This window comes from Ananas comosus, linkage group 6 (genome assembly GCF_001540865.1).
Source record: "Ananas comosus cultivar F153 linkage group 6, ASM154086v1, whole genome shotgun sequence".
In the NCBI taxonomy this organism is placed as follows: Eukaryota; Viridiplantae; Streptophyta; class Magnoliopsida; order Poales; family Bromeliaceae; genus Ananas; species Ananas comosus.
The window spans coordinates 9,323,807-9,347,652 of record NC_033626.1 but is presented as its reverse complement, the minus strand read 5'-3'; the positions used below and the strand labels follow the sequence as shown (position 1 = coordinate 9,347,652).

General features: G+C 35.9%; 3 protein-coding genes across 4 annotated transcripts in view; 2 read left to right on the top strand and 1 right to left on the bottom strand.

The window, feature by feature from the left end:
• LOC109712233 (germin-like protein 8-14) overlaps positions 1-8,897 on the top strand; it is a 25,330-nt gene extending 16,433 nt beyond the window's left edge. The window contains exon 4 of one of the 2 annotated variants that reach the window (XM_020235693.1): positions 8,693-8,897. The gene's annotated coding sequence lies outside the window, so the exon portion shown is untranslated. Of the gene's footprint in view, positions 1-8,618 lie in introns of both variants that reach the window. The other variant, XM_020235692.1, reaches the window with a different exon arrangement.
• LOC109712236 (germin-like protein 8-14) lies at positions 6,217-8,665 on the top strand. The gene is made up of 3 exons (XM_020235694.1): positions 6,217-6,678; positions 7,955-8,156; positions 8,477-8,665. Exons 1-3 carry the CDS (start codon positions 6,434-6,436, stop codon positions 8,657-8,659), a joined length of 630 nt encoding a protein of 209 aa, XP_020091283.1. The 5' UTR covers positions 6,217-6,433; the 3' UTR covers positions 8,660-8,665.
• LOC109711776 (uncharacterized protein At1g04910) lies at positions 12,796-19,743 on the bottom strand. Its single transcript, XM_020234995.1, has 9 exons — positions 19,038-19,743; positions 17,247-17,375; positions 17,096-17,165; positions 16,897-16,967; positions 16,723-16,811; positions 16,507-16,639; positions 16,176-16,408; positions 13,999-14,475; positions 12,796-13,657 (listed from the first exon to the last, which is right to left on the bottom strand). Exons 1-9 carry the CDS (start codon positions 19,551-19,553, stop codon positions 13,453-13,455), a joined length of 1,923 nt encoding a protein of 640 aa, XP_020090584.1. The 5' UTR covers positions 19,554-19,743; the 3' UTR covers positions 12,796-13,452.

Here is a 23,846-nt window from a genome sequence, read left to right as displayed (position 1 = left end):
ATAAATATATATATATATATATATATATATATATATATATATATATATATATATATATATATATATATATATATATATATTGACACCGGAACTTAGAGGGGACACAAAGATAGGACAAATATAAGACGATAAATACTCGACCCGCCGTAGAATCCACCACGTCGAACTCGAGCACACTCTTCTCTCATAAGGAATCCACCTAAGAGATAGGAGTAAGAAGAAATCCTTCTTCTCAAATAAAAGTAGAAACTTCAACTCAACTTGACTTACTTTTCATTATAAAATCATTACATATTTATAGGCTCTCAAATGACCCTTCATCTTCTCTACACATTAATGCACTCTTTAATTTCATAGAGAAACTAAAAGACACTTTTAGGAATACTAAAGACACACAATTCTAGACTATCATAACTCGTTTTAAGAAAACGAAAAGACAATTATAGAAAAACGAAGGGACACACTTATTTCAAAACGAACATTTATTAAGTGATTAATGACTTCATCCATCAATTTCAGGAACGGTGTCATTCTCCCCCAGTTGAAAAAAACTTGTCCTCAAGTTCAACATGTGGGTCGTCTTCATAATACGGTAAAAGATCTGCAACATTGAAAGTCGCCGAAACATTGTAGTCACCGGGCAACTCAATCTTATAGGCATTCTCTCCAATCCTCTTAAGCACTTTGAATGGTCCATCTGCTCTCGGTTTAAGCTTGCCATGTCGGCCTTGTGAAAAGCGCTCTTTACGAAGATGCACCCACACTAGATCTCTTTCTTTGAAGGCCGCCGGTTTGCGATGTTTGTTGGCCGCCTTTTGATACTTCTCATTGTGCTTAATGATGCGAGCTCGAACTTGCTCATGCAGTTGCTTAATGTGCTTGGCTTGTTCATCAGCGTCACTACTAAAAGAATGAGTAGTAGAGAGGGGAGAGAGGTCAAGCGGGCTAATGGGATTGCGACCATAAACTACTTGGAATGGACTTGCACCGGTTGTTTGACTAGATGACCGGGTTGTAGGCAAATTCAGCTTACGGCAAAACTAGATCCCATTGCCGAATATTCTTGCCTACCAAACTTCGTAAAAGATTACCGAAACTTCGGTTGACAGCCTCCGTTTGACCATCGGTTTGGGGATGATGAGAAGAGCTAAATTGGAGGGTAGTGCCCAACTTTCTCCATAAAGTACGCCAAAAATAACTAACAAATTTTGGATCTCGGTTAGAAGTGCGATATCGTCTTTGGAATGCCATGGTGCTTAACGATCTCCCGGAAGTAGAGGTCAGCGATGTGAGTAGCATCCATCGTCTTCATACATGGAACAAAATGTGCCATTTTGGAGAACCGATCAACGACCCCCATGATAGAGTCCTTGTGCCGTTGAGTCCGCGGTAGACCCAAAACGAAGTCAAGACTCACATCCTCCCATGGCGCATTAGGAACTGGCAATGGAGTGTAGAGGCCAGTATTTTGAACATGGCTCTTAGCAATATGACAAGTTTTGCATCTTGCAATATAGTTAGAAACATCTTTATAAAGGTGTGGCCAATAAAAATACTCTTGTAACAGAGCTACCGTCTTGTCTCTTCCAAAGTGACCGCTAAGTCCTCCCTCATGGGCTTTTTTAATAATGAAATAACGTAGAGAACATTTAGGAATATATGAAAGGTTGCCTTTGAAAAGATAGTCATCGTGCAGAATAAATTTGTTGTGAGATCCACTAGAACAATCTTTCCATACCTTGCCAAAATATGAATCATCCTCGTAGAGCTCCTTGAACACCTCGAAGCCTAGAACTTGCACTTGCATGGTTGAAAGTAAAGTATGTCTTCGGCTCAAGACATCTGCCACTTTGTTTTGCTTACCCGCCTTATGTTTAATATGAAAAGTATAAGCTTGTAAAAATTCTACCCATTTAGCATGCCTTCTATTGAGTTTGTGTTGGCCATGAATATACTTTAAGCCCTCATGATCAGAAAAGAGAACAAACTCCATAGAAATAAGATAGTGGCGCCAATGCTCCAAAGCTCGAACGATAGCATAAAACTCTTTGTTATAGGTAGAATAATTTTGTTGGGAATTATTCAACTTTTCACTGAAGAAAGCAAGAGGTTTACCTTCTTGGCTAAGTACCGCACCGATTCCCACATTTGAGGCATCGCACTCCACTTCGAACACTTTGTCAAAGTCGGGGAGTGTAAGGAGGGGAGCTTCTATCATCCTTGTTTTGAGAAGCTCAAAACTCTTCTTTGCATTATTCGTCCATTTGAAAGATCCTCCTTTCAAGCAATCAGTGATGGGAGTAATGATAGTGCCAAACCCTTTGATGAAGTGCCGGTAGAAAGAAGCAAGGCCATGAAAGCTTCGAATGTCCTGAAGTGAAGTAGGTTCAGGCCACATAACAATGGCCTCAACCTTTGCTGGATCCATCTTGATACCTTCGGCTGAGACAACATAGCCCAAAAAGACTAGGCTATTTGTCACAAAGTTGCATTTTTTTAAATTGGCGTATAGCTTTTGCTCCCGTAGAATTTGGAATACTTGCCGAAGATGTGTTATATGCTCCTCAATGCTTTTACTGTAGATCAAAATATCGTCAAAGTAAACAACAAGAAACTTTCCAATAAAGGGTTTGAATACATGATTCATGAGCCGCGTAAAAGTGCTTGGAGCATTTGAAAGGCCGAATGGCATGACCATCCACTCATAGAGACCGTCACGCGTCTTGAAAACCGTTTTCCATTCATCACCGGGGCACATACGGATTTGATGGTAGCCACTACTTAGATCAATTTTGGAACAGACTGAGGCACCATGAAGTTGGTCAAGAAGATCGTCGAGACGTGGAATAGAAAAACAGTACTTAATAGTGATTTTGTTGACAACTCTACTATCCACACACATGCACCAAGATCTATCTTTCTTTGGCACTAGTAACGTCGGCACTACACAGGGGCTCATACTTTCACGCACCAAGTCCTTTCGAATAAGCTCTTCAACTTGTCGTTGTAGCTCTGCATTCTCCTTCGGACTCATTCGATATGCTGCCTTATTGGGGATAGTGGCGCCCAGCACAAGATCAATGCAATGTTGGATCTCCCGCATAGGTGGAAGACCAGGTGGAATCTCTTTCGGAATTACATCTTTAAACTCATGAATAAGGGGTACGATGATAGGAGGTATCGTATTCTCTATTTTATTTTCCTCTACAAGGAGTAAAGCATAGGCCTCAGAGGATTTTGACAACTCCTTAAAAAATAATGATTTAGAACATATGCTTTTATCCTTTTCTATAGAAAATTTAGATAAATGCTCAGGTTTGGAAGGACCTAGTGTGACTTTAATGCCATCCTTGATAAAGGTATAGGTATTCTTAAAGCCATCATGTATGACTTTTCTATCAAACTGCCAAGGACGTCCAAGAAGTAGGTGACATGCATCCATGGGGATGACATCACACCATACCTCATCCTTATAATTTTTACCAATAGAGAATCCAACTAAGCATCTTTTCTCCACTTTCAGATCATTTCCTTTCTTAAGCCAAGAGAGTTTATATGGTTGGGGATGTTTCTCCATAGGAAGCTGTAGCTTCTCTACCATAGTAGTAGAAACTACATTTTCACAACTACCCCCATCTATAATAACATTGCATACCTTGCCATGGGAAGTGCACCGTGTGTGAAAAATATTGTTGCGAAGCCAATCATCTTCCTTGACAGGTGTAGCGCTTAAGGCTCGCCGAATGACAAGAGCCTCTCCTCCGTCACCATAAGTGACTTCATCTTCCCTTTCCACTTCTTCATCATACACGGGTGATGTAGTTTCAAGACATTCCTCTTCATCAGGTATCTCGTCCAACAGAGTAACAATTCTTCTATTCGGGCATTCGGAGGCAATGTGTCCAAGGCCTTGACATTTGTAGCACCGTCGCGGGTTGGAATTGGAAGAACTAGGATGATTAGAAGTACTCACCGCATTTTGCTTCGGATGAGACTTTTGGGATATGGACTAGAAGTTTGAGAAGCACTCCCCCGGTTGGAAGTGTTCTCACAGGCTATGGATCAATTACCACTGGCACTTGATGCTCGACGCACCTCCTTTCCCTTGAGTTGTCTCTCCGCTTTAATCGCATGCTTGTAGACGTCGTTGTATGTCCAATAAGGTTGAAGGTCAACGATGTCGAAAATCTCACGACGAAGCCCACCAAGGTAACGAGCGATGGTTTACTCCTCCGGTTCGTAAATGCCGCACCGCATCATAAGATGATCAAACTCCTCCGAGTACTCCTCAACAGAGCGATTCTCTTGTTTCAAGCGGTAAAACTTGAGAAAAGCATCTTGCATATAGTGCTCTGGTAAAAACTTCTTCTTGAGTTCTTTCTTCATTTTCTCTCAAGTTTGTATTTTTTATTTTCCTTCGCGAGCTCGTCGAACTTTGAGTTGCTCCTACCAAATAGATGCATGCTTTGTAAGCTCGATGGCCACAAGCTTTACTTTGTAGTGCTCGGGTACATCTTCATATTCAAAGATCCGCTCCACAGTGTGAAGCCAATCAATGAACTCATCATGTTGCATCCTTTCTTCGAACTCAGGAATATTAACTTTGATGCCGAGGTCCCGGCGAAACTCATTGTTCCTCCGAGGTTGTCGATGTAGAGAACCTTCCTCACTAGGAGCCCGTCTACGAGCATTATGAAATGGATTAATATTCTCCTCGTCTTCTTGCTCTGAACCATGACGAGAGTCGCCATGTTCCAAAACTTCAAAGCGAGTAAGTCACTCCTCAGGAAGTCGCACTTGTCTCCGCAAGTCATCTTCCCTCTCGACATCTTGTAAATCTAGCTCACGCGTTGCGGGATCCTCCACGCGCGGACCACACCTTCGGTTGTTAGCCATTTTGAACCTAGGGCTCTGATGCCAATCTGACACCGAAATTTAGAGGGGACACGGAGATAGGACAAATACAAGACGATAAATACTCGACCCGTCGTAGAATCCACCACGTCGAACTCGAGCACACTCACCACTATGCGGAATCCACCAACACAATGGTTAAGCAACACTCTTCTCTCATGAGGAATCCACCTAGGAGATAGGAGCAAGAAGAAATCCTTTTTGTCAAATAAAAGTAGAAATTTCTACTCAACTTGACTTGCTTTTGATTATAAAATTATTACATATTTATAGGCTCTCAAATGACTCTTCATTTTCTCTACACAGTAATGCACTCTTTAATTTCATAGAGAAACTAAAAGACACTTTTAGAAATACTAAAAGACACACAATTCTAGACTATCATAACTCGTTTTAAGAAAACGAAAAGACAATTAATAGAAAAACGAAGGGACGCACTTATTTCAAAACGAACATTTATTAAGTGATTAAATGGCTTCAACCATCAATTTCAGGAACGGTGTTATATATATATATATATATATATATATATATATATATATATATATATATATATATATAACTCAATGGTGACCGAGAATGAGTCTTAGCTAGTAAGACACATCATTTTGATAAACATTAGCTTAACAGATATTGCTTAATTATGGTGGAATTTTTTTTAACCACTACAACAGAATTATGTTATAGGGACACATATTTGGAACACTTTTGAGTAAGTGTCCCATTTATACTAAAACTTAAAAAAACATCTACTAATGTCTAAATATAAAGCTCAATCCAACCAAAAATAAAAGATTACTCTACTCAACCCACCATACCCAGTCCATTTGGCCCGATTATAAACAAAAAAGAAAAAAAAAAAAATCAATTACTATCTTCTCTTCTCTCTTCACTCAATCTACTGAAATTCTAGACGAAGAGCCTTTCTTGTCGTTCTCCTCCGCCACCGCAGCCAACGAGATAGAGTTTTGGCGGTTGCTAAATGCTTAAATAAGTGTTGGTAAATTAGTAGCACTTTTTTAGGTTATAGTGACACTCTTTAACTGTCACTATATATCTAGCGATTCCATATATAGCAACACTTTTTAAAAGTGTCGGTAATTTTAGCTAGCAGCACTTTTTTGACATGTACCTATATTTAAAAGTGTCGCTATAGATCATTTTTGTTATAGTTAACTACTATGGAGTATCCATTCATATTTTGACTTATATAATAATATCAATATACAGGGAAACTTTTAGAGGATCCAAGGCATTCTGATAGCTTGGAAAGATGCTGCTACAGCTTTCACGTGATTTTCCAGGCTCCACAAGCTAAGCACTACGTGTCCGTTTCATCCCCTACCAAAATCCTACCCTACTCATGCACGTGAAACCTTAGTTACATGCACGGAAGCAACCCAATCATCTCCTAAACCATGCAACTAGTGCCAATTCTACATAAACCCCCAAAACCACACTATAACATAGCACTCAAAATTACAATTGCACAGTTTATAAATCTGACATAGATTTCACCATGCTTCCTCTCCTCCTCTCCCTCCTCTCCCTCCTCCTCCTCCCCTCCTCCTCCTGCGCCAGCGACTTCTGCGTGGCGGACCTCAAGGGCATCGAGACGCCCGCGGGCTTCGCCTGCAAGAAGGTCTCGAGTGTTACCGTCGACGACTTTGTCTTCACCGGCCTCGGCGTGGCAGGAAACACCTCGAACATCATCAAGGCCGCCGTCACCCTGGCATTCGTTGACCAGTTCCCTGGCATCAACGGGTGAGAACAGTGTCTTAATATTTAGATGTTTACATGATATACACCTTATAAATTGTGTATTGATATACATCTTGGCTTCGTTTGGTTCGGCTATAAGTAAGAACGGCTTATTCCAGTGATAGGTACAAGTTCAGGCATAAACGAGAACTAAATCAATTTTATGTTTGGATAAAAATTAGGTGGTTTCGGGAATAAGAAAAATAATATTTGTATAGATTAAATGGAATAAGAAGAATAATGGATAGTTATAAATAGAAAATAATTATATTACCCCTCTCATTATATTTGAATTTAAATTTTTAAATTTTACATTTATAATTTTAAATTTAAATTTTTAACTTTTAAATTTTAAAATTTGACATTAAAATTAAATTTTTAAATCTTCAAATTTAAAAATTTTAAATTTTAAATTTTAAATTTTAAATTTAAGATCAAATTTAAATTTGAAAAATAAAAAATATCAAATTTAAAATTTAAAAAATTAAAATATCAAATTTAAAATTTAAATTTTTAATTTTTATTTTTAAATTTTTAAATTTTAATTTTTAAATTATAAATTATAATTTTTATTTTTTAAATTCTATTTTAAAACAAAACTCTCTCTCTCACGCGCGCCAGGGATGGGTGGGAACAAGCTTGTTCCCACTTGTTCCCACCCAGGCTTTGGGTGGGACGCTTTGGGCGGGAACTATTAGTTCTCATCCAAAAATTTTTGTTTGGGTACAATTGGGGGATAAGGCTCTTATCCCTCCTCTAGTTCCCAATCCAACGGAGTTCTTTATAGCTGTGAGAATTATGTACTAACAAGCTTGTAAAGATAGATGACATATTCAACCTTTTAAGTCAAAGCGTCGTCGACTAACTCAAATCAAACAAAATGAAAGGTATTATATATCCAAACTTTTAAAATTTTGATTTTATTGTCCAACCTTTTAATTTGTTTGATTTGAATCAATTAATAATAATTTGACATCAAAATTTCAACTAATTACTTACTTTAATATATTTATAGTTGTAAGAATTATATAAAGGACTATACTAACAAATTTGCACTTTTAAGTTAAAGCATCGTCGACCGGCTCAAATCAAATAAACTGAAAGTTTATATAGTAAAATTAAAATTTTGAAAGGCTGGCCGGATATATAGTCAAATCAAAGTGGTCAATTCGTGTAAGTTCTGTACGATTTTACGTTTTCTTATTTTATTTTTTTGATTTAGATGCTTGATTTTGTTTGTAGGCAAGTAATGGTGTTTTAATATTTTACATTCAAACAGGTTGGGCATCTCCGCGGGCCGTCTCGACATAGCTGTGGGCGGTGTGGTCCCTCTCCACACCCACCCGGCCGGGTCGGAGCTCCTCTATGTCGTGCATGGCTACATCCTGGCAGGCTTCATCTCCTCGGCGAACGGCGTGTACTACAAATACCTAAAGAAGGGCGACATGATGGTGTTCCCGCAGGGGCAGCTCCACTTCCAGGTTGGGAAACAACCGATTAGGAGTTGTTTTGTTTCTCAGAAAAGTATGAAAACAAGTTTTTCAGGGGAAAAAACTTTTCTATGAAGTTTTTTTTCTTTCATTTTCTGCCTGTTTGGTTCAAAATAATAATATTTTTAAAAGTCAAACAGGCGAAAAACTGAAAAAATATTTTTCATATAAAACTTTATCTTAGAAATTTTTTCTTTTTGATATTTTTTTTGAGGAACCAAACAGCTCATTACTCTAAAAGCTTCAACTACAATATAAGAGAGAGAGAGAGAGAGAGAGAACAGTATTTTAATATTTTATGTTCAATGTAGATAAACGCGGGCAGAAAGACGGCGGTGGCCTTCGTGAGCTTAAGCAGCCCCAGCCCGGGGCTGCAGATCACGTCATTTGCGCTCTTCGCGAACAGCCTGCCATCGGCGGTGGTGGAGAAGGTGACTTTCCTCGACGACGCGGAGGTGAAGAAGCTCAAGGGAGTGCTCGGTGGAAGCGGCTAAGCTAAGCTAAGCTAAGAAAATAGGGAGAAGTACATTTGTTTCTTTCTTAATTTGTGGTTGCCTTAGATGTGTTTCTTTGGAGGCATGAAACCGGGTGCAATAATTGCGCCTCTCTCTCTCTCTCTCTCTCTCTCTCTCTCTCTTATTGTGGTGGTACGTATTTGGTTTTTTGTTTACGATGTTTTATCTGATCATTTGAGTCAAGGAAAAATGCTAAGTTGATTTGGTTGGTAGCAAATTGTGTTTAATTCCTGTGGCTGGGAATTTTTATTCTGGCCGTCATTTTCACGATTTGTAATATTTGCGGAAGAGTAGTGCTAGCTTACAACCAAAAGTCTAACCCGCCGTCCCTAGAGCAAGTGGCAAAAAGTTTGGTGGTTGATATCGAGACCCAAGTTCGAATCCTAGTTGATTCACATTTCCGGCTAAATTTATTTCTAAATGAAATAAACGAAGCGGATAGCGTATTACCTATCTCTAAAAAAAAAAAGGATGCCAAACGATAGAAATTTGTATATAGCGGGAATTTGAAAATATATTGAATTCTATTTTTAAGGACGTGTTGTTGATAAATTTGCGCGTTCAATCCATAGTACTGCTTAACTTTGTTGGTACATAAACAATTTATGAGAGGCGAACAAATTTGCGCGTTCAATCCATAGTACTGCTTAACTTTGTCGGTACATAAACAATTTATGAGGGGCGAACCTAAGCATTCGTGTTGTGCTTTATANTCAAAAAAAAAAAAAAGTTTACAATAATTAGTGTAGGGCCCACGCTTCGCGACGGATAGGTAGTATTTTAGACAATTTAAATATTTTAATTTATATAAATTTTAACAAATTTTATTTAATTAACTAAAATTAAGCATAAAAAATTAAAAATTATTAAAATTTGCTAAAAAATAATTTGGAGTTTTCTATTTGAAAGCGTTTAATAATTAAGCGGGTCTGTACATATTTTTTTACTAAATTTTTTTATGGTAAAAATGTATAGAGACTTCCTGAACATTTAATTTTTTTGACTAAACAAACTTTATCAAAAATTTTATAAATTTATTAAATTCATTAGTAGGTTCTCCAGATTTAATAATTTTAGTTATTTTTGGTCATTTTAATTTAACTAAATATAAAAAATGGAGGAGCACAGTTTTTTTTTATATTTAATTTTTTTATTTTTTTTTTGTTTTTTTTTTTTCCTTATACCTTCCATTCCTTCTTCCATTTTCCTCTTTTACTTTCCCCTTTTCTTTTCTTTTCTTTTTTTTTCAACTTCTTCCTCACAGAGTCCCAGTAAATTTTTGCAACTTTTCCCTTTTCTTTGTTTGACATAAAATGGGGCTCTTGTTTTTCCGTTCTTCCTTCATTTTATTTGACAAAAAAAATGTGATAATTAAAAACGAAAAAAAACTGTCATGGCTTACATTTTGGTGTAAGCAAATAAAAATACTCCATCCTTTGTTTTGGTGCTTGCTTCCGAAGCAATGGGACTGTTAGCTTCAACTATGACTTCGGCGCAGATAGAGGTTTGGACAGCAACGACTTGAGGCGCGTTAGGCGGCGATGGCTAGGGACGCGGCAGGGACAGCGTCGGCTTGGCGCGGTAGCGACTTGGACAAGGGCGACGGTTTGGGCGTAGTCCGCAGAGTATATAGCGGCGGTTGTTGCTTGGGTAGAGAGAGGAGGGAGAGAGAGGAGGAAGAGGGAGAAGGGGTAGAGAGATAAGGAAGATAGAGAAGGGATGGGGAGAGAGAAAAAATGGTAGAGAGAGAGAGAGAGAGAGAGGAGGAGGGAGGCTTATCAGAATGAGAGAGAGAAAGGGTAGAGAGAGAGTGATATGGAGTGTAAGGTAGAGACAGAATTACCTTCAACGCACCACGTGACTTATAGAAATGCCAAATAGTATATTGTATGGATGGATTCTATCATTTAATAGCCCATGTATATATATATATATTATTATATATATATATACTTAATATAATAATTATATATAGAAGAGTATATACGAGAGTGGGCATAACTATACTACGGAGCACGGAGCATTTGTCTGCTCCAATTTCGTTTTCGATGTTCGACTTTCGAATCGTCGATCGCTGCCGTTAATTTTGATCTAGGTATGTATTGAAGTATCCTTAGAAAAGAAATTATTATGATTTTATATATCATTTGCCTAGTGAACGAAAGGGGCTCAAATAACGGCCGTGAAAATAAAAAATCTTACAAAAATAGAGACAATGAGTGACATTAAAATTTAATCAAAGAATATTTGATCTTGTTTTATTAGTTTATAAAAAATTATTCATCAAAATTTCACGTGATTTGGATATTTAATTACTATCTTAACTGCAAACGCACACTTACGGCCATTGAAATTTATTAATTTTGAGCCTATTCGATCACTAGGCAAATGATATCGAAAATAATAAAATTTATTTTCTAGTACTCCAATACTCTTAGATCAAGTTTAACGATGCCGATCGACGATTGAAAGTCGCCAACATCGAAAATGAGCTGGAAACACGGAAGGCTCCGTGCTTCGCATAGTCATAGTAGCCTCACTTATAAATATATATTATTATATATATATATATATATAATATCATATATTTAATTAACATAAGTAATAATTTATGATATAACTAGAAACATATAGGCACCAATTATTGGTGCCTATTAAGGTTTTTGGCCATTGATTAGAGATGTGCGCGTAGAATTATGTGGGCCCCCTTAGGGTTGAGTGAGTGGTTCGTTAATAGATGATCTAACGGGTGAAAATGATCAAAATGGTAGATCTAACGGCGAGAAAACCTGGTAGCACCAAGTGCTTCGTGCTATTAATAGCATAGTAGCCGACTCTCTGCTCTTCTAATTTATATATATATATAAATTAGTTGAAATACTATATAGTAAACGTTTTTTTACTATCAAGTTTTTAACCCTTGGATGAAAAATTGTAGAGGTCGGGATGATTATTAGTCGGTTAGAGTTGAATGATCCCCTAGGGTTGATGGTCCCACTGGATTATAGTGATTTAATCCAATTGTGAATTAAAAAAAGTTGATCAAACTGCTAAAAAACTGTGTTACGACAATAGAATTTTACTACTATATAGCCGGGTCCAACCATGATTATAGATATATATATATATATATATATATATATATAATGAGACTACTATACTATCTACAGTACTGGAGCATCGGTATTATAGTCTCGTTTTCAATCTTAGAGTGTGCAAATTAACAATCTATACTATTAAACATAATCTAAAGTATACGAAGATCTTAGAAATAAAATTTTAATTTCTTCTGACATCATTTACTTAGTCATAAGTTATTGGAACGAAAGGATATAGGTTATTAAAAATCACCATGAATGTTAGAATGAAAAAAAGTTATCTCCTACTCTTACAGGGGTATACAGGGGTATAACAAAATACAAGAATATTCCTTTTCTTTTAAATAAATAATGTAATGTTCCAACAAACATGTTCTATATAATGTTCTATGAAAGATTCTGCTATTGCTCTAAGTAAGGTAGAAATTTAGTATAATTAACAGATCTATATTGACATGTAAAAATAATATAACTAAATACGTATAAATGTTCAAGATCATAGACTGAATAAAGTAACTCATAGAGGGCCATAGGGAAGAAAATTTTGATCAATATGTGGAAGTGAAAAGCCCAGTTGCAATATGAACATCGCCAACCAAACTCTGATAATTTGGTTTCTCCTTCTGTTACAGGCACTCTCCCATTGGTGTGAAACAAAGGGTACTTTTCTTCATCAAAATGCACGTGAATAATTGGCATTACCAGTACCCTTTTATATAGAGTTCATATCGACTTTTTATCAAAGCCTGATTAGAATTCTATTTAATTTAAATAGATAGAAAAGAAACTAGATATACCATACTAAGGAGGATTGACATTTATTCATAGTAAATTCATATTTGGATATTATTAATTGAGTCACATTTATGAAAATCCTAACAAAATGTCCAGAAGACTGCAGGTAATAACCAAAAAGGAGAAAATAGCAGCTATACCAAATAAACCAAAATATTAGCCTCACGTAAAAGCATGAATTACTGATCCAACATCAAACAATTATTGATATAGGTCGTTGAATTGACACAAACACAGAACGCAATATATTGGCTCATCCAATTGTTCTCGAATTGGTTGATTCAAATATAAGTAAACAAGCTAACAACAGACTCGCGACAGGCAAATTTCAGAGGAAAAGAATATGTAGTCAGTTGATTTTGTATCATAAGAATGAGATTTGTTCCATAAGGTACTTTCTTGCCTCAGCTATTCTTTCTAACAATGAATATGTAACATAAATGAAGTGGAAAACAAAAAAGAGAAATGAACAGCATTGCCAAGGAAATCAGCCAGAGCAGCAGGAGCAACAACAACAGAAAGAAAAGTAGGTCACCTTGTTCGCCGACATGCTTCATCATTTAAGAGGATTCTCTATATTCGTGTAATTTTCATTTTTCTCAGCTCAGCAAAGATTACACTTGGCCACTGTACAGGTTCCGTAGAGTTTCGACTGATTGTTTGTCTTTCTGAGAGGGCACGAAACTGCGTTCAGATATCCAATGATTAATTTCTCCAGAGACATGAAATATAATTTCCCATAGCGTCCGTAATCAGCATAGTGATTCATTCTTCGCTAAAATGCTCTTAGGCTTTTAGGTATCTTCATCCATATAACGAAAGCCATGCATGTAAAGTGGCCTCTATTTATTGATTTTAATTATCGACAGATTGTAATTGTCATTTCATGTCCTGTTGTCTTTCACATATGCAGCCTGGTAGAGGGTTAGCGTAGAAAGACTCCTCCAGCTTTGGAAATTCTCCGGGTTCCCTCAAATAAGGAGACCCGATTCGATCTTCGTGTATCTTTTTCACTTTTGAACTGAATTTCTTCCATGATATCTTTCCTTCGTCAAATTCATCGACAAGTTTTACAAAATTCAGCCTGTGACAAGAACAACATTTGAAACAAGAGAGCCAACAATTAGATAGATATAGGCAGGCAAGCAATCACATCAAGAGGATTATTTACACTTTCCTTTGTTAAAAGTTAGAACTTTCAAGATGATATTGAAACAGAGGTAAAAGTTTAGGGACAATTAAAAATCAAGATTAACTTCGGGGATAAAATCGAAATTTTGAAAATGAAATGAAATTGGATAAAATTAAGAAGGGGCTAAATCTCTGAAATTGAAACCCTATGAAGAATATCGAAATCCATGTCAAACTTCAGGACTGAAATTTTCAATTAACCCTATAAAGTGACTATAAGAATATAGAAGATACCTGTCAGGGCTAATTGTTTTTCTGAAGTCCTCAAAACGTCTATGACCCTGCACAGCTTTGGCCATGTTTCCATCATACGTGTAAACGAAGACGTCACTCTGTAAAGCAACAACATAGTCCAAACCAGCAAGCTTGTTCTGATGATTTCTGAAGGGCGCGAGTTCCTCTTCTGTAGCTAGGGTTGAATGGGAGTAAATGTTGGGGAAATCCTCTAAGAGATAGCGCATACTGCCAGCTCCATAAGCATCGCCAGCCACTAGATATATTCTCGTGCTCGATGTGAAGCCTAGCGCTTTTAGCAAAAGGGAAGTTTCTCTCGGAGTCAGAGGGCAACCGCCCATCTGCCTTCTCTCTGTCCCATTGATTTCTTTCTCCTTCCAATGGCTTACTTCATAACGCATTTGACGGAGCTCCTCCCCTTCTTCAGATGTCAAATTATAGCTGCAGCCAGTGAATGCCAGCATATCCTTTTCATATCTAGAAAAGCGAAACATATTTATTTAGATCAGACTCTGATGAAAATGTTAAAATAAATGCCCTGTTTGAGTTAAATGACGGCATCATAATTTGAGATTACTTGAACTATTTTGAGATGTTAGCATCATGCATTACATGAAGCATCACATTTCACAGCTTTCTCATTTATTGCCAGTTTGTACACTACATTCTTTATGCATATTAAAATCACCAGAACTAGTGACAGAGAGTGGATAGTAGGATGTACAGAAAACTATAAGTTGAATCATCTGTTGAACCGAAGAATACAAAATCATCAAATAAAGCGTGCATTGAAAACTAGTTTGTAAGAATGGTTGGTGAGAGTACATTTGGTTTTGAAAGCTGGAACCATCAAGGAGATAAATATCAGCACTAACAAAAGAATGCAAGTCATGCATAAGCCTATTTAGTTAAAACAACTTTTGTTCCATGCACTGCATATGGTTTTAGTTTGACCACAGGGGTTTTCTTTCTATGCTCGGTATAAACCTAACTATTTATTAAGTCAGAGAACTGAGAATTATTTAATTCCAGATTTTATTAAAAGTAGCTGTACAAATCACAAATAACCTCCTGTAAGTTATACCTTTTAAATTGCTCATTAAAAAGGTGCATAATTACATAGAAACTCATAAGGAAGTGGCCAAATTAGGAACAATATTGCTACAAAATACTTTCATGCCAAACTCAAAAAGTTTGAAAAGGGGAATAGGAAAGAAGAAAGTGACACCAAGGTCTACAAGTAATGTAGAGAACACACCATTGGGCATCAGACTTCTCGTTTTCTTTCCTCACCCTGTTGGGTCCCCTGTAAAGTCCTTTCTTAGCATGTTCAATCAGAAGGATTTAGAAAATAAATATTGTGCGTGGGTATTTATTTTTCCCTAATGCATTTTCCTTTTCTTTCTGCTGCAAATCAGTTTTCCAATAATGAACACCTCTAATGCCTCCAACAGAAAAGGAATTCACTTCAACCAACAGAGAAATCGTATTCCCCCTTTACTAACAGCCGGTATGTTGCCAGAGTGGGTGAATTTGGCATGGATACCACCAAGGAGGATTCTATGCATATCACCTTAATTTAAGGTAACTTAATAAGTAGGAGAAATCACTGTAACAGAAAAAATGTATATATACTGGTCAGCTAACGGCTAATAGCATAAGGATGTAGGTTCTTTGACTGATGAAACATCTAAATTAGTAGAGGAATATGGGCAACATGATATTGATTGCCAAAGATAGATGCAAGTAGTAGGCATCTAGGAAGTAGATATGCAAAATCATTTAGATATTAGATAGTAATGAGATGTATGTAGCACATCTCAGAAAATCCACAAAAGGTTATGGTTCTTGTAATATCACAACTAAATTATTTCAGAAACAAATATTCGAAAATCAATTTCATCAAGGAAAGGGTTCCACAAAGATATTACAAGGAAACAATGAAGATAATAGATGAATAAACTATATTGGAAAGCCGGATTATAAAACTCAGAAGGGAGAATTCTGATTCTGATGTTCATGTATATTAGACATCAAGCAATGTTAGATAGTGAAAGCTTGCAGCCCGATAACACAAAATTCATGGTTCATATTAGGGTAAAAAGTAGAATGGAATCATGAGCATTTTTTTTTATTTATTTTGATAGTTTATATGCACAGATCTCAGAGAAACTTACCTTAAATGGAGAGCAAGATATGGACTTCCATCTTTGCGCATTCTCGAAATTAAGGTGGCTCCTAGTTCTTCAATAGGAGAAGAGTACTTCAATGCCCTGTAATTTACACGGCATCTTAGTCTCTGTATAGAACTAGGGAGCCCATTGTTTGCCAGACGGGAATCTGTATGAGTTAAGTATATGACTTTATGTTTTTTGAGAAGTGGCAGAACATCTGTTTTGTAATAATTGGCCTGCAGCAGAGGAACTGAGCTAATCAGACATCAGAAATTAATTGAGAGAGAATTATGGCTGAATTTTTTCTTTTTTTTCACAAGAATTCAATCCTAACCTTAGACCAGGATATTGGTGTTTTGATTACAGGTTTAAGGCCCGCAAAAGCAGCTGGCAAGCTTTCAACTATATGAACATCATCCTTCAGGGTTTCAATGAAATGTTCCCAATTGAATAAATCTTTGAAATCACTGAAAATATAAACAATCAATTTAATATAAAATCACAACCATAAACAATAAAAATTTGGGAAAGTTATGATTAAGCAAGGTACCTGTCATCTGCCCAGTAAGAGGTATGGTCAAGTGAAGGAAGAACCAGCGTTGCCTTCATGATCTTAGCAACTGCTACCATATCGCAGATCTGCATTCCAAAGTAAATATATTAGGGTTCCTCGCTATCACATTTAAACAGCAGCCTACGTGAACCTACAGGATAGTTTTCAGACCCCAAATCTCATCTGATTCAGTCCTCCATTTGCGTTTATGAGAATGTAACCATTTGTCTTGGTGTCCAGCTCTAGAAAACCACAGAGAGAAAATTTCTTTTTAGAGATGGGGTAGAATTGATTAAAGAAAGAAAAGATACAATAGCAAACAAGAACATAAGGTCAGTATAACACACGGAATATTTAAAAATTAGCTTACTCTTATGAGAACTTGTATCAATGCATTGTCTAAAATTTTCACTGTTGGGCTTGGCCCATATGCTTGAAGACTGCATCATGCAAAGCCATATATAATGAAAAGACATCACAAAAAAGAAGGTAGTAATTGGCACAAAAGATGAATCACTTGCCTCAATCACAACGTCTTGTGTTGCACTTATGGTGGAGGTTACAGTCATAAGTCTGTCACTCCCAACACTATGACGCTGGTCATGAAAGAATTGAACTTTCTCACCAGTAAATTGAGTGCCAGGTAAGTCCTGTTTACCAAGACCAGATCATAAACAACATTTCATGACCCAATAGTTAAATATTACAGTCATACATGCAACTCCAAAGAAGCAATTTTGTTCTGCACAGTTTTGTCAAAGAAGACATGTCTTTAGCACGATAGAAAATGACTCTAGACAGGAAACATTAAGTGAAGGAAGCAAAAAGGATAATAATAAATATGATTATCGAGATTGAGCAGAGAACTACAATACTACTTTTTCTTTTTTCTTAAATTTGAGTTTAGATGCCTGGTTCTTGGAATCATTAGCACCCTTTTTGTTTACCGATTGGCTTTTAAAGGGAAGCAGTATACAGTTTATGGTGTAGAAGTTAAGATGACAGGTCCAACAACACATCATATATATCGTGATTTGGCATATGTATTCATTACATCAACTAACGAAATGTGTCCTCTTGCATTTTAAAAATCTTAATTCTGAACCATGCTACAAGTTATTACGCATGACACTGTCAAGTTGTAGAATTTCATATAATAATTCTATACAGCCTTATAGCTTCTTAACTCTGTTTAAATTGTTTTCATATTTGTTTAAACTGGAATATAAGCATTTCACAACCAATAAATTTCTAGATCAGCCTAAGTATTATTTAATTTTCATGCCCTTGTGTAAAGTATTTTATTTTCAAATTTTGCATCCATATAGATGCACTCCCTTTAACTAGAATAGAAGGCCAAGAAGACAATGATTATGAACAAAACTTCTGCATGGTGAATGTGTGTTATTTATTGTTACACAAATATTAACAAAATACATCAAAATTGATGGCCTGGACCCAAAGTGAAAGCAGCAACATTTAGAGTAGCATAGGAAATGCACAGATAAAAACTTAATTTCATCCAAACAGCTCTCTAGAACATCTATCAATGCGAAATTCATTTTTACAGTAACAAAGCTTTATGTAAATTTCGAGGTCATATCCCATGAGAAGACATTCAAATCCTACATCTTCATTAAAGACCAAAAAAAAAAAAAAATCTAATTCCAGATGAGCGAATGTAAAGTAGGAAAGCTTCAGTCCCTAACAAGAGCAAAGCCCATATCAACTAATAAACAAGATGAAAATACATGAGGCTATTCATACTGCATTCAAGAAAACAGTTGTGTTAACAATCATTCAAGAGTTCAGTGCCTATTGAGTCACCAACTAATTTATAAAAATACTAGTGCAATCAAAGGGCCAGAGCATCTCAATAAATATAGAAAGATTCATGCTTTATACTACAATATTCCCCTTCTTAAATTATGTTACAACAGGCCATCTCTATTGTGGGTTTTAAAAAAAAAAAATATATAAAATAAAATAAAATAAAATAAAGAGGGCCAAAGCTACAGATAGAACATATACATCACAGAAATTAATCTAATATAGCTGAATTAAGATATTAAAGAAATGCAATACAAGTTCTACAACTTTTCCTGAAAAACAAAGAAGGGAATAATACCAAGAACGTAATTTCTTTGCACTTAAAATAAGTGAGTAATTTAGTTCAAGAAAAACGTAGTTACAATACTCTTGAATCTTGCACCTAAAATTCTCACTTCTCTTTGAGAGATTCAATAAAGAAGGAAGATCAATGTTATTTACCTTAAAAAGTAACATAATTTAAGAAACGAGAGCATTTTTACCTGAAAATTCCGCGCCTTTCGGTTTATCGTCGCCCCGAGCCACCCACCAACGCAGATCTTAACGACCCCGAGCAACAGGCACACGCCACAGAACACCAAGAACAACACATTCCCAAGCCTCTTCCGCTCCCGGAGCCCCACCTCCCCGGTGGCGACGTGCTTCTTGAATAGCGATTTCCCGAGAAGCGGCACCCCAAGCCGCAGCCGAAGGTTCTGGTGATGATACAGGTGCCCCGCCGCCGGCGCCGCCGCGGCGGCGGCGCCCTGCAGCGGCTCCGCGGCGTCGCCCCTAGGGCTCCCGGAGCCATCCGCGGGCGACCTCGGGGAGTTGATCTGGAGCTCGATCTCGCCGTTCCCCGCGCGCTTGAACGAGTGCGTCCGCCGCGTCATGGACGCGGCGAAGCGGGGGCTACCGACGCTGCCGCGCTGGTGGTGGTGGTGCTGCTGGTGATTGTGGTGGGAAACGCCATCGCCGGAGACGTTCGCGCCGCCATGGTGGAGCGGCTGGTATCCCATGATAAAGCGAGGTCCCCCAGAGAAATATGAGATTAGGGTTAGGGTTAGGGTTAGAGTTAGGCTTTGGGTTTCTTCTTTGGGTAAGGGGGAGTGGGAGGGTTGGGTGTCGCCATTAATGGAGCTCGCGGGAGCTTCGTTTTGGACAGCGGGAGGGAAAGATTTAAGGAAGGAGGTGGGTGAAACACGGAAACGGTCGGAAGGGAGGAGATTATTACGGAACTGCCATTGCCCCANTAAGCCTATATTTAGAGACTAAAAGCTTAAAAGGTACTTCTCTTCTTAATAGTTAAAACTTTGTTCCTATCTGATAGAGTAAAACCTCCAAACTTGCAGAAATTTAATTTAATTTAATTTTTACATTTTAGAAACGAAAGAGCTGCTTGTGTTTGAAGAAAAAGTAGAAACATAAGGTAGGGAGCTTAAAATACCCTCAAAAGGGATTAAAAAAAGGGAAAAAAATCCTAAAAAAACAATAGGTAGCTTAATATAGTATAGTTTTTGTTATTCTATGGCTTAATTGCAATCTACTGCATAGTACTTTAGTGTTATTTTTATTTACTATGTTATCCTATTTGTTTCTCAAACATATTATTATATTATTACATATAATCAATCTCTACATTATATTTTAAATTTATTTTTAATTTTCTACTTTGTATTTTTTTTTCATAAATATTACTTTTTTTTTCTTATCAATCTATATATATTACTATTAACAAATCTTTTATTTGGACAAAGTTAATAAATATATTAAGAGATATCCGTAAAGAAGTAGAAAATATTTAAAAAAAAAAAATCTTCATGATAGACTCATTGAAAATTTTAATTAAGTTAATTATTTTTTATTACTCTTATTGTTATTTTTAGAGTAAATTGCACATTTGGTCCTCAAACTATGAGATAGGTGATATTTTAGTTCTCCGACTTCAATTTATTATAATTTATTATTCGAACTTTCAAAATTATTACAATCAAATCCCATAATACAATTTAATTGATTAAATATTGATGTATCATTGATTTAAAAATAATTTAATATCTTAATTATTGACGCATCATCAATCACAATTCTGCTATATTTTTTTTACATTATCCATACATCAATATTTAGTCAACTAAATTAGATTGTAAGATTTTATTGCAACAATTTAAAAAATGTGAGTAAAAAATTATAACAAATTAAAACATAAGGGACAAAGTGTTACCAGATTCATAGTTTGAGGACTAAATGTGCGGTTTACTCTTATTTTTATATATTTTGTTATTTTTTTATCAAAATTAGTTGAATATATATTCTGTTCTTAAATTTGGTTGTTGTTTTTTTTAATTGTTAAATATAAAAATATATAAATATTATTTTCTAACCGCTTTAGTTTTTAGAGTACAATGATTGTTTCACATAAATCATTTTATCTTCAAGTAGAAGATGTCCCATAAATTTAATCTTTGGATTCATGTACAAAACAAAATAAATGTTCCAACAATTGATTTAGCTATACTAGTAATGTCATCATCAAAGCAGGAGATTCTGAAATTCGAGTCACATCAAGCTTCTGACATTACTAATTTCCTCCTATTTAATTCCAGTTCAGGTCAGGAGTCTACAAAAATCTCAAATTCGGACACGAAAGAGAGTGTTAAATATAAAACTATTTAAACACTATTTTCTAATAATTTAAGTTTTTAGAGTAAAATAATAATTTTACTTATTTATCAATATTTTAATAATAAAATATTTGAGTAGTTAATAAAAAAAAAAAGAAAAAAAGAAAAAAAAAAACTAGCCCAAGTTATAGAGTTGGACTGGGCTACTATTAGTAGCAAAATTTCATTATTGCTACCAGTTTTTTAGCCTTTGGATCAACTTTTTTTATTATTTCTAACCATTTGATAAAATACTATAACCCAGTGGGGACCATTCAACCCTAGGGTGACCACTCAACTCTAACCGATTAATATCATTCTGACCATACAATTTTTCATCCAAGGGTTAAAATCTTGATAGCAAAAAGAGCGTTTTACTATTAATAGTATTCCAGCCTAATTCTCTCTCTCTCTCTCTCTCTCTCTCTCTCTCTCTATATATATATATATATATATATATCAACTTATTAAACAATTAATAAAATTATATGATTATTTTATGTATAGCTAGTATAGATAATCTTACTATTCTATTTGAAAGGTGAGATTATTAGTTTCACATTGCCAAACAGAAAAATATAACTGCACCAGCTATATCAACACAGAACAAGCCAAATTATGTATAGTTATATCTGTTGTATTTTTAATTATATTTTATTTATAATTATATCGAACCAAATGGTCCCTAAGTATAGGACTTTAGCCCCTGGCATTAAATACGAGCAAGACATTATAAGAAAATCTCAATAGAATGATGCTTTTAGATGACGTTTGGGGGAAGCGTCCCTATAATATAGCAAAAATCGATACTTCAAACAGAATCTTCATATATATGAACCCTCTATTATATCAAATCAATTTAATAAATGATTAGTTTTACTGTTACTTTTAAGTTTTCGATGCTTTGAAGCGTCAGAATTTTTAAAAAATTTGACGCTTTAAAGCGTCAGAACATATTTTATCGATGATTGATATAAGCGTTGATATATATGTACGATTTTTCATTTGCTGATGCTTTGCCCGACGCTTTCAAATATGACGCTAAATTATATTATGATGCTTTTAAGTATTGTTAAATATCAAAAAAGCATTCTTAAATATTACTTTTTCTTGTAATTAATGAGAAGTCGAGGTCTACAAGATAAGAAATAATTCACAAAAAAAAAATCCAATTACATAGTTTCATATTTTACTTACATTTATTATTGGACGGAGCATAGTATTACTTGTTACTTGTACATTAAATACGAGTTACCATATCATATCAATACTAATAATATGAGTTGAGCTGGAAATCGGTAGCAAACGGGTTTTGTTGCCACCCATTTATTTTTAATAATGAAGCCTCCAAATCGACGATCGGCACCATTGAAAATGATCTATACCACTTGAAGTATCTAGAAATCAAATTTCATACTTTTGCGATATTGTTTTCTTGTCCATCAAGTGGCGTAAAAATGAATGGCTGAAAATGCATATCCTCTAAAAAGTGATGATAGAAATTTTGTAATCATGATCGAGAGTATAGATCTTGTTCTAAATAGTTTAAAGAATTTTCTAACCAAAATTCAATTGATTTGGATAGCTTTACACCGTTAAACGAAAAAACCCCTCGTATCAACCATTAAAATTACTAATTCTGAAACCCTTTGATCATTAGGTAAATGATGTCAAAAAAATTTGAAATTTAATTTCTAAATACTTTAAGGGATATAGATCATGTTCAACGGTGCCAATCGTCGATTTGAAAGCCCCATCATCAAAAATAAATGGGTGGCAACGGAGCCCGTTTGCTACCGATAGCATTTCAGCTCAACTCCTAATAATATTCAATGTATCTGCTTTATTAGCAAGTTCATACTTGGTAAATACCACTGTAAATTAATCTTACTCAAATAACAAATAATTAATTCATTATATCATGTTAATACTAATAATATTCAATGTATCTATTTTATTAGCCAGTTCATACTTGGTAAATATTACTATTTTACCTCCAACGACGACGCCTATCTCACCTTCTCTCGCCCTTCTCGCTCTTTTCCTCTCCCTTCTCCTTCGCCTCCTCCGCCACCTCCGACGACGACGCCTCTCCGCCGACATTGGCGCTGCGGAGGTCGCTGCGGCGCCGCAGCCTCGGAGTGGGGCTCTCCGCCGACATCAATGTCGCACAGGTCGCTGCGGCGCCACAACCTCTGAGTGGGGGTTCTTTAGCGCCGTCGTCGTCGGCGCTGTGGCAGTTGGCCAAGAGGCGTGACAAAAAAAAATTATAGAAAAAGAAAAAAGAAAAAATAAAGAGTAAAAATTATATAAGAAGGAAGAAGAAGATAAAATTACACTGTTAAAATAAGATTACACTATTTTAAAATAAATTGTACTATTTTAATGAACATTGCACTATTTGATATAGAAATTACACTCTTTTGAAATAGATTTTACACTCTTTAGACTAACGTTGCACTATTTAGGAGAATTTTGCACTATTTCTTTTTCTTTTCTTTTTCTCTTTCTCTTCTTCTTCTTCTTCCGTTGCTGCCTCCCGCCCGCCCGGCCCGAGTTCCCTAATCGTTGTCAGGAGCCTTCTCGAGCTCGGTGATAACCCCCACCGTGCCTTCGCACGCCTCGCCGCTTGCTACGAGCCTTTCATCT

Bases quoted from the DNA above. Each gene is read 5' to 3' on its own strand.
- LOC109712236 (XM_020235694.1), top strand. From the start codon at position 6,434: ATGCTTCCTCTCCTCCTCTCCCTCCTCTCCCTCCTCCTCCTCCCCTCC. The intron at 6,679-7,954 runs GTGAGAACAGTG...ACATTCAAACAG, and splicing joins CAGTTCCCTGGCATCAACGG to GTTGGGCATCTCCGCGGGCC. The intron at 8,157-8,476 runs GTTGGGAAACAA...TGTTCAATGTAG, and splicing joins AGGGGCAGCTCCACTTCCAG to ATAAACGCGGGCAGAAAGAC.
- LOC109711776 (XM_020234995.1), bottom strand. From the start codon at position 19,553: ATGGGATACCAGCCGCTCCACCATGGCGGCGCGAACGTCTCCGGCGAT. The intron at 16,812-16,896 runs GTCTGAAAACTA...TTTGGAATGCAG, and splicing joins TGAATCAGATGAGATTTGGG to ATCTGCGATATGGTAGCAGT. The intron at 14,476-16,175 runs GTAAGTTTCTCT...TCGCTTTTCTAG, and splicing joins TATCTTGCTCTCCATTTAAG to ATATGAAAAGGATATGCTGG.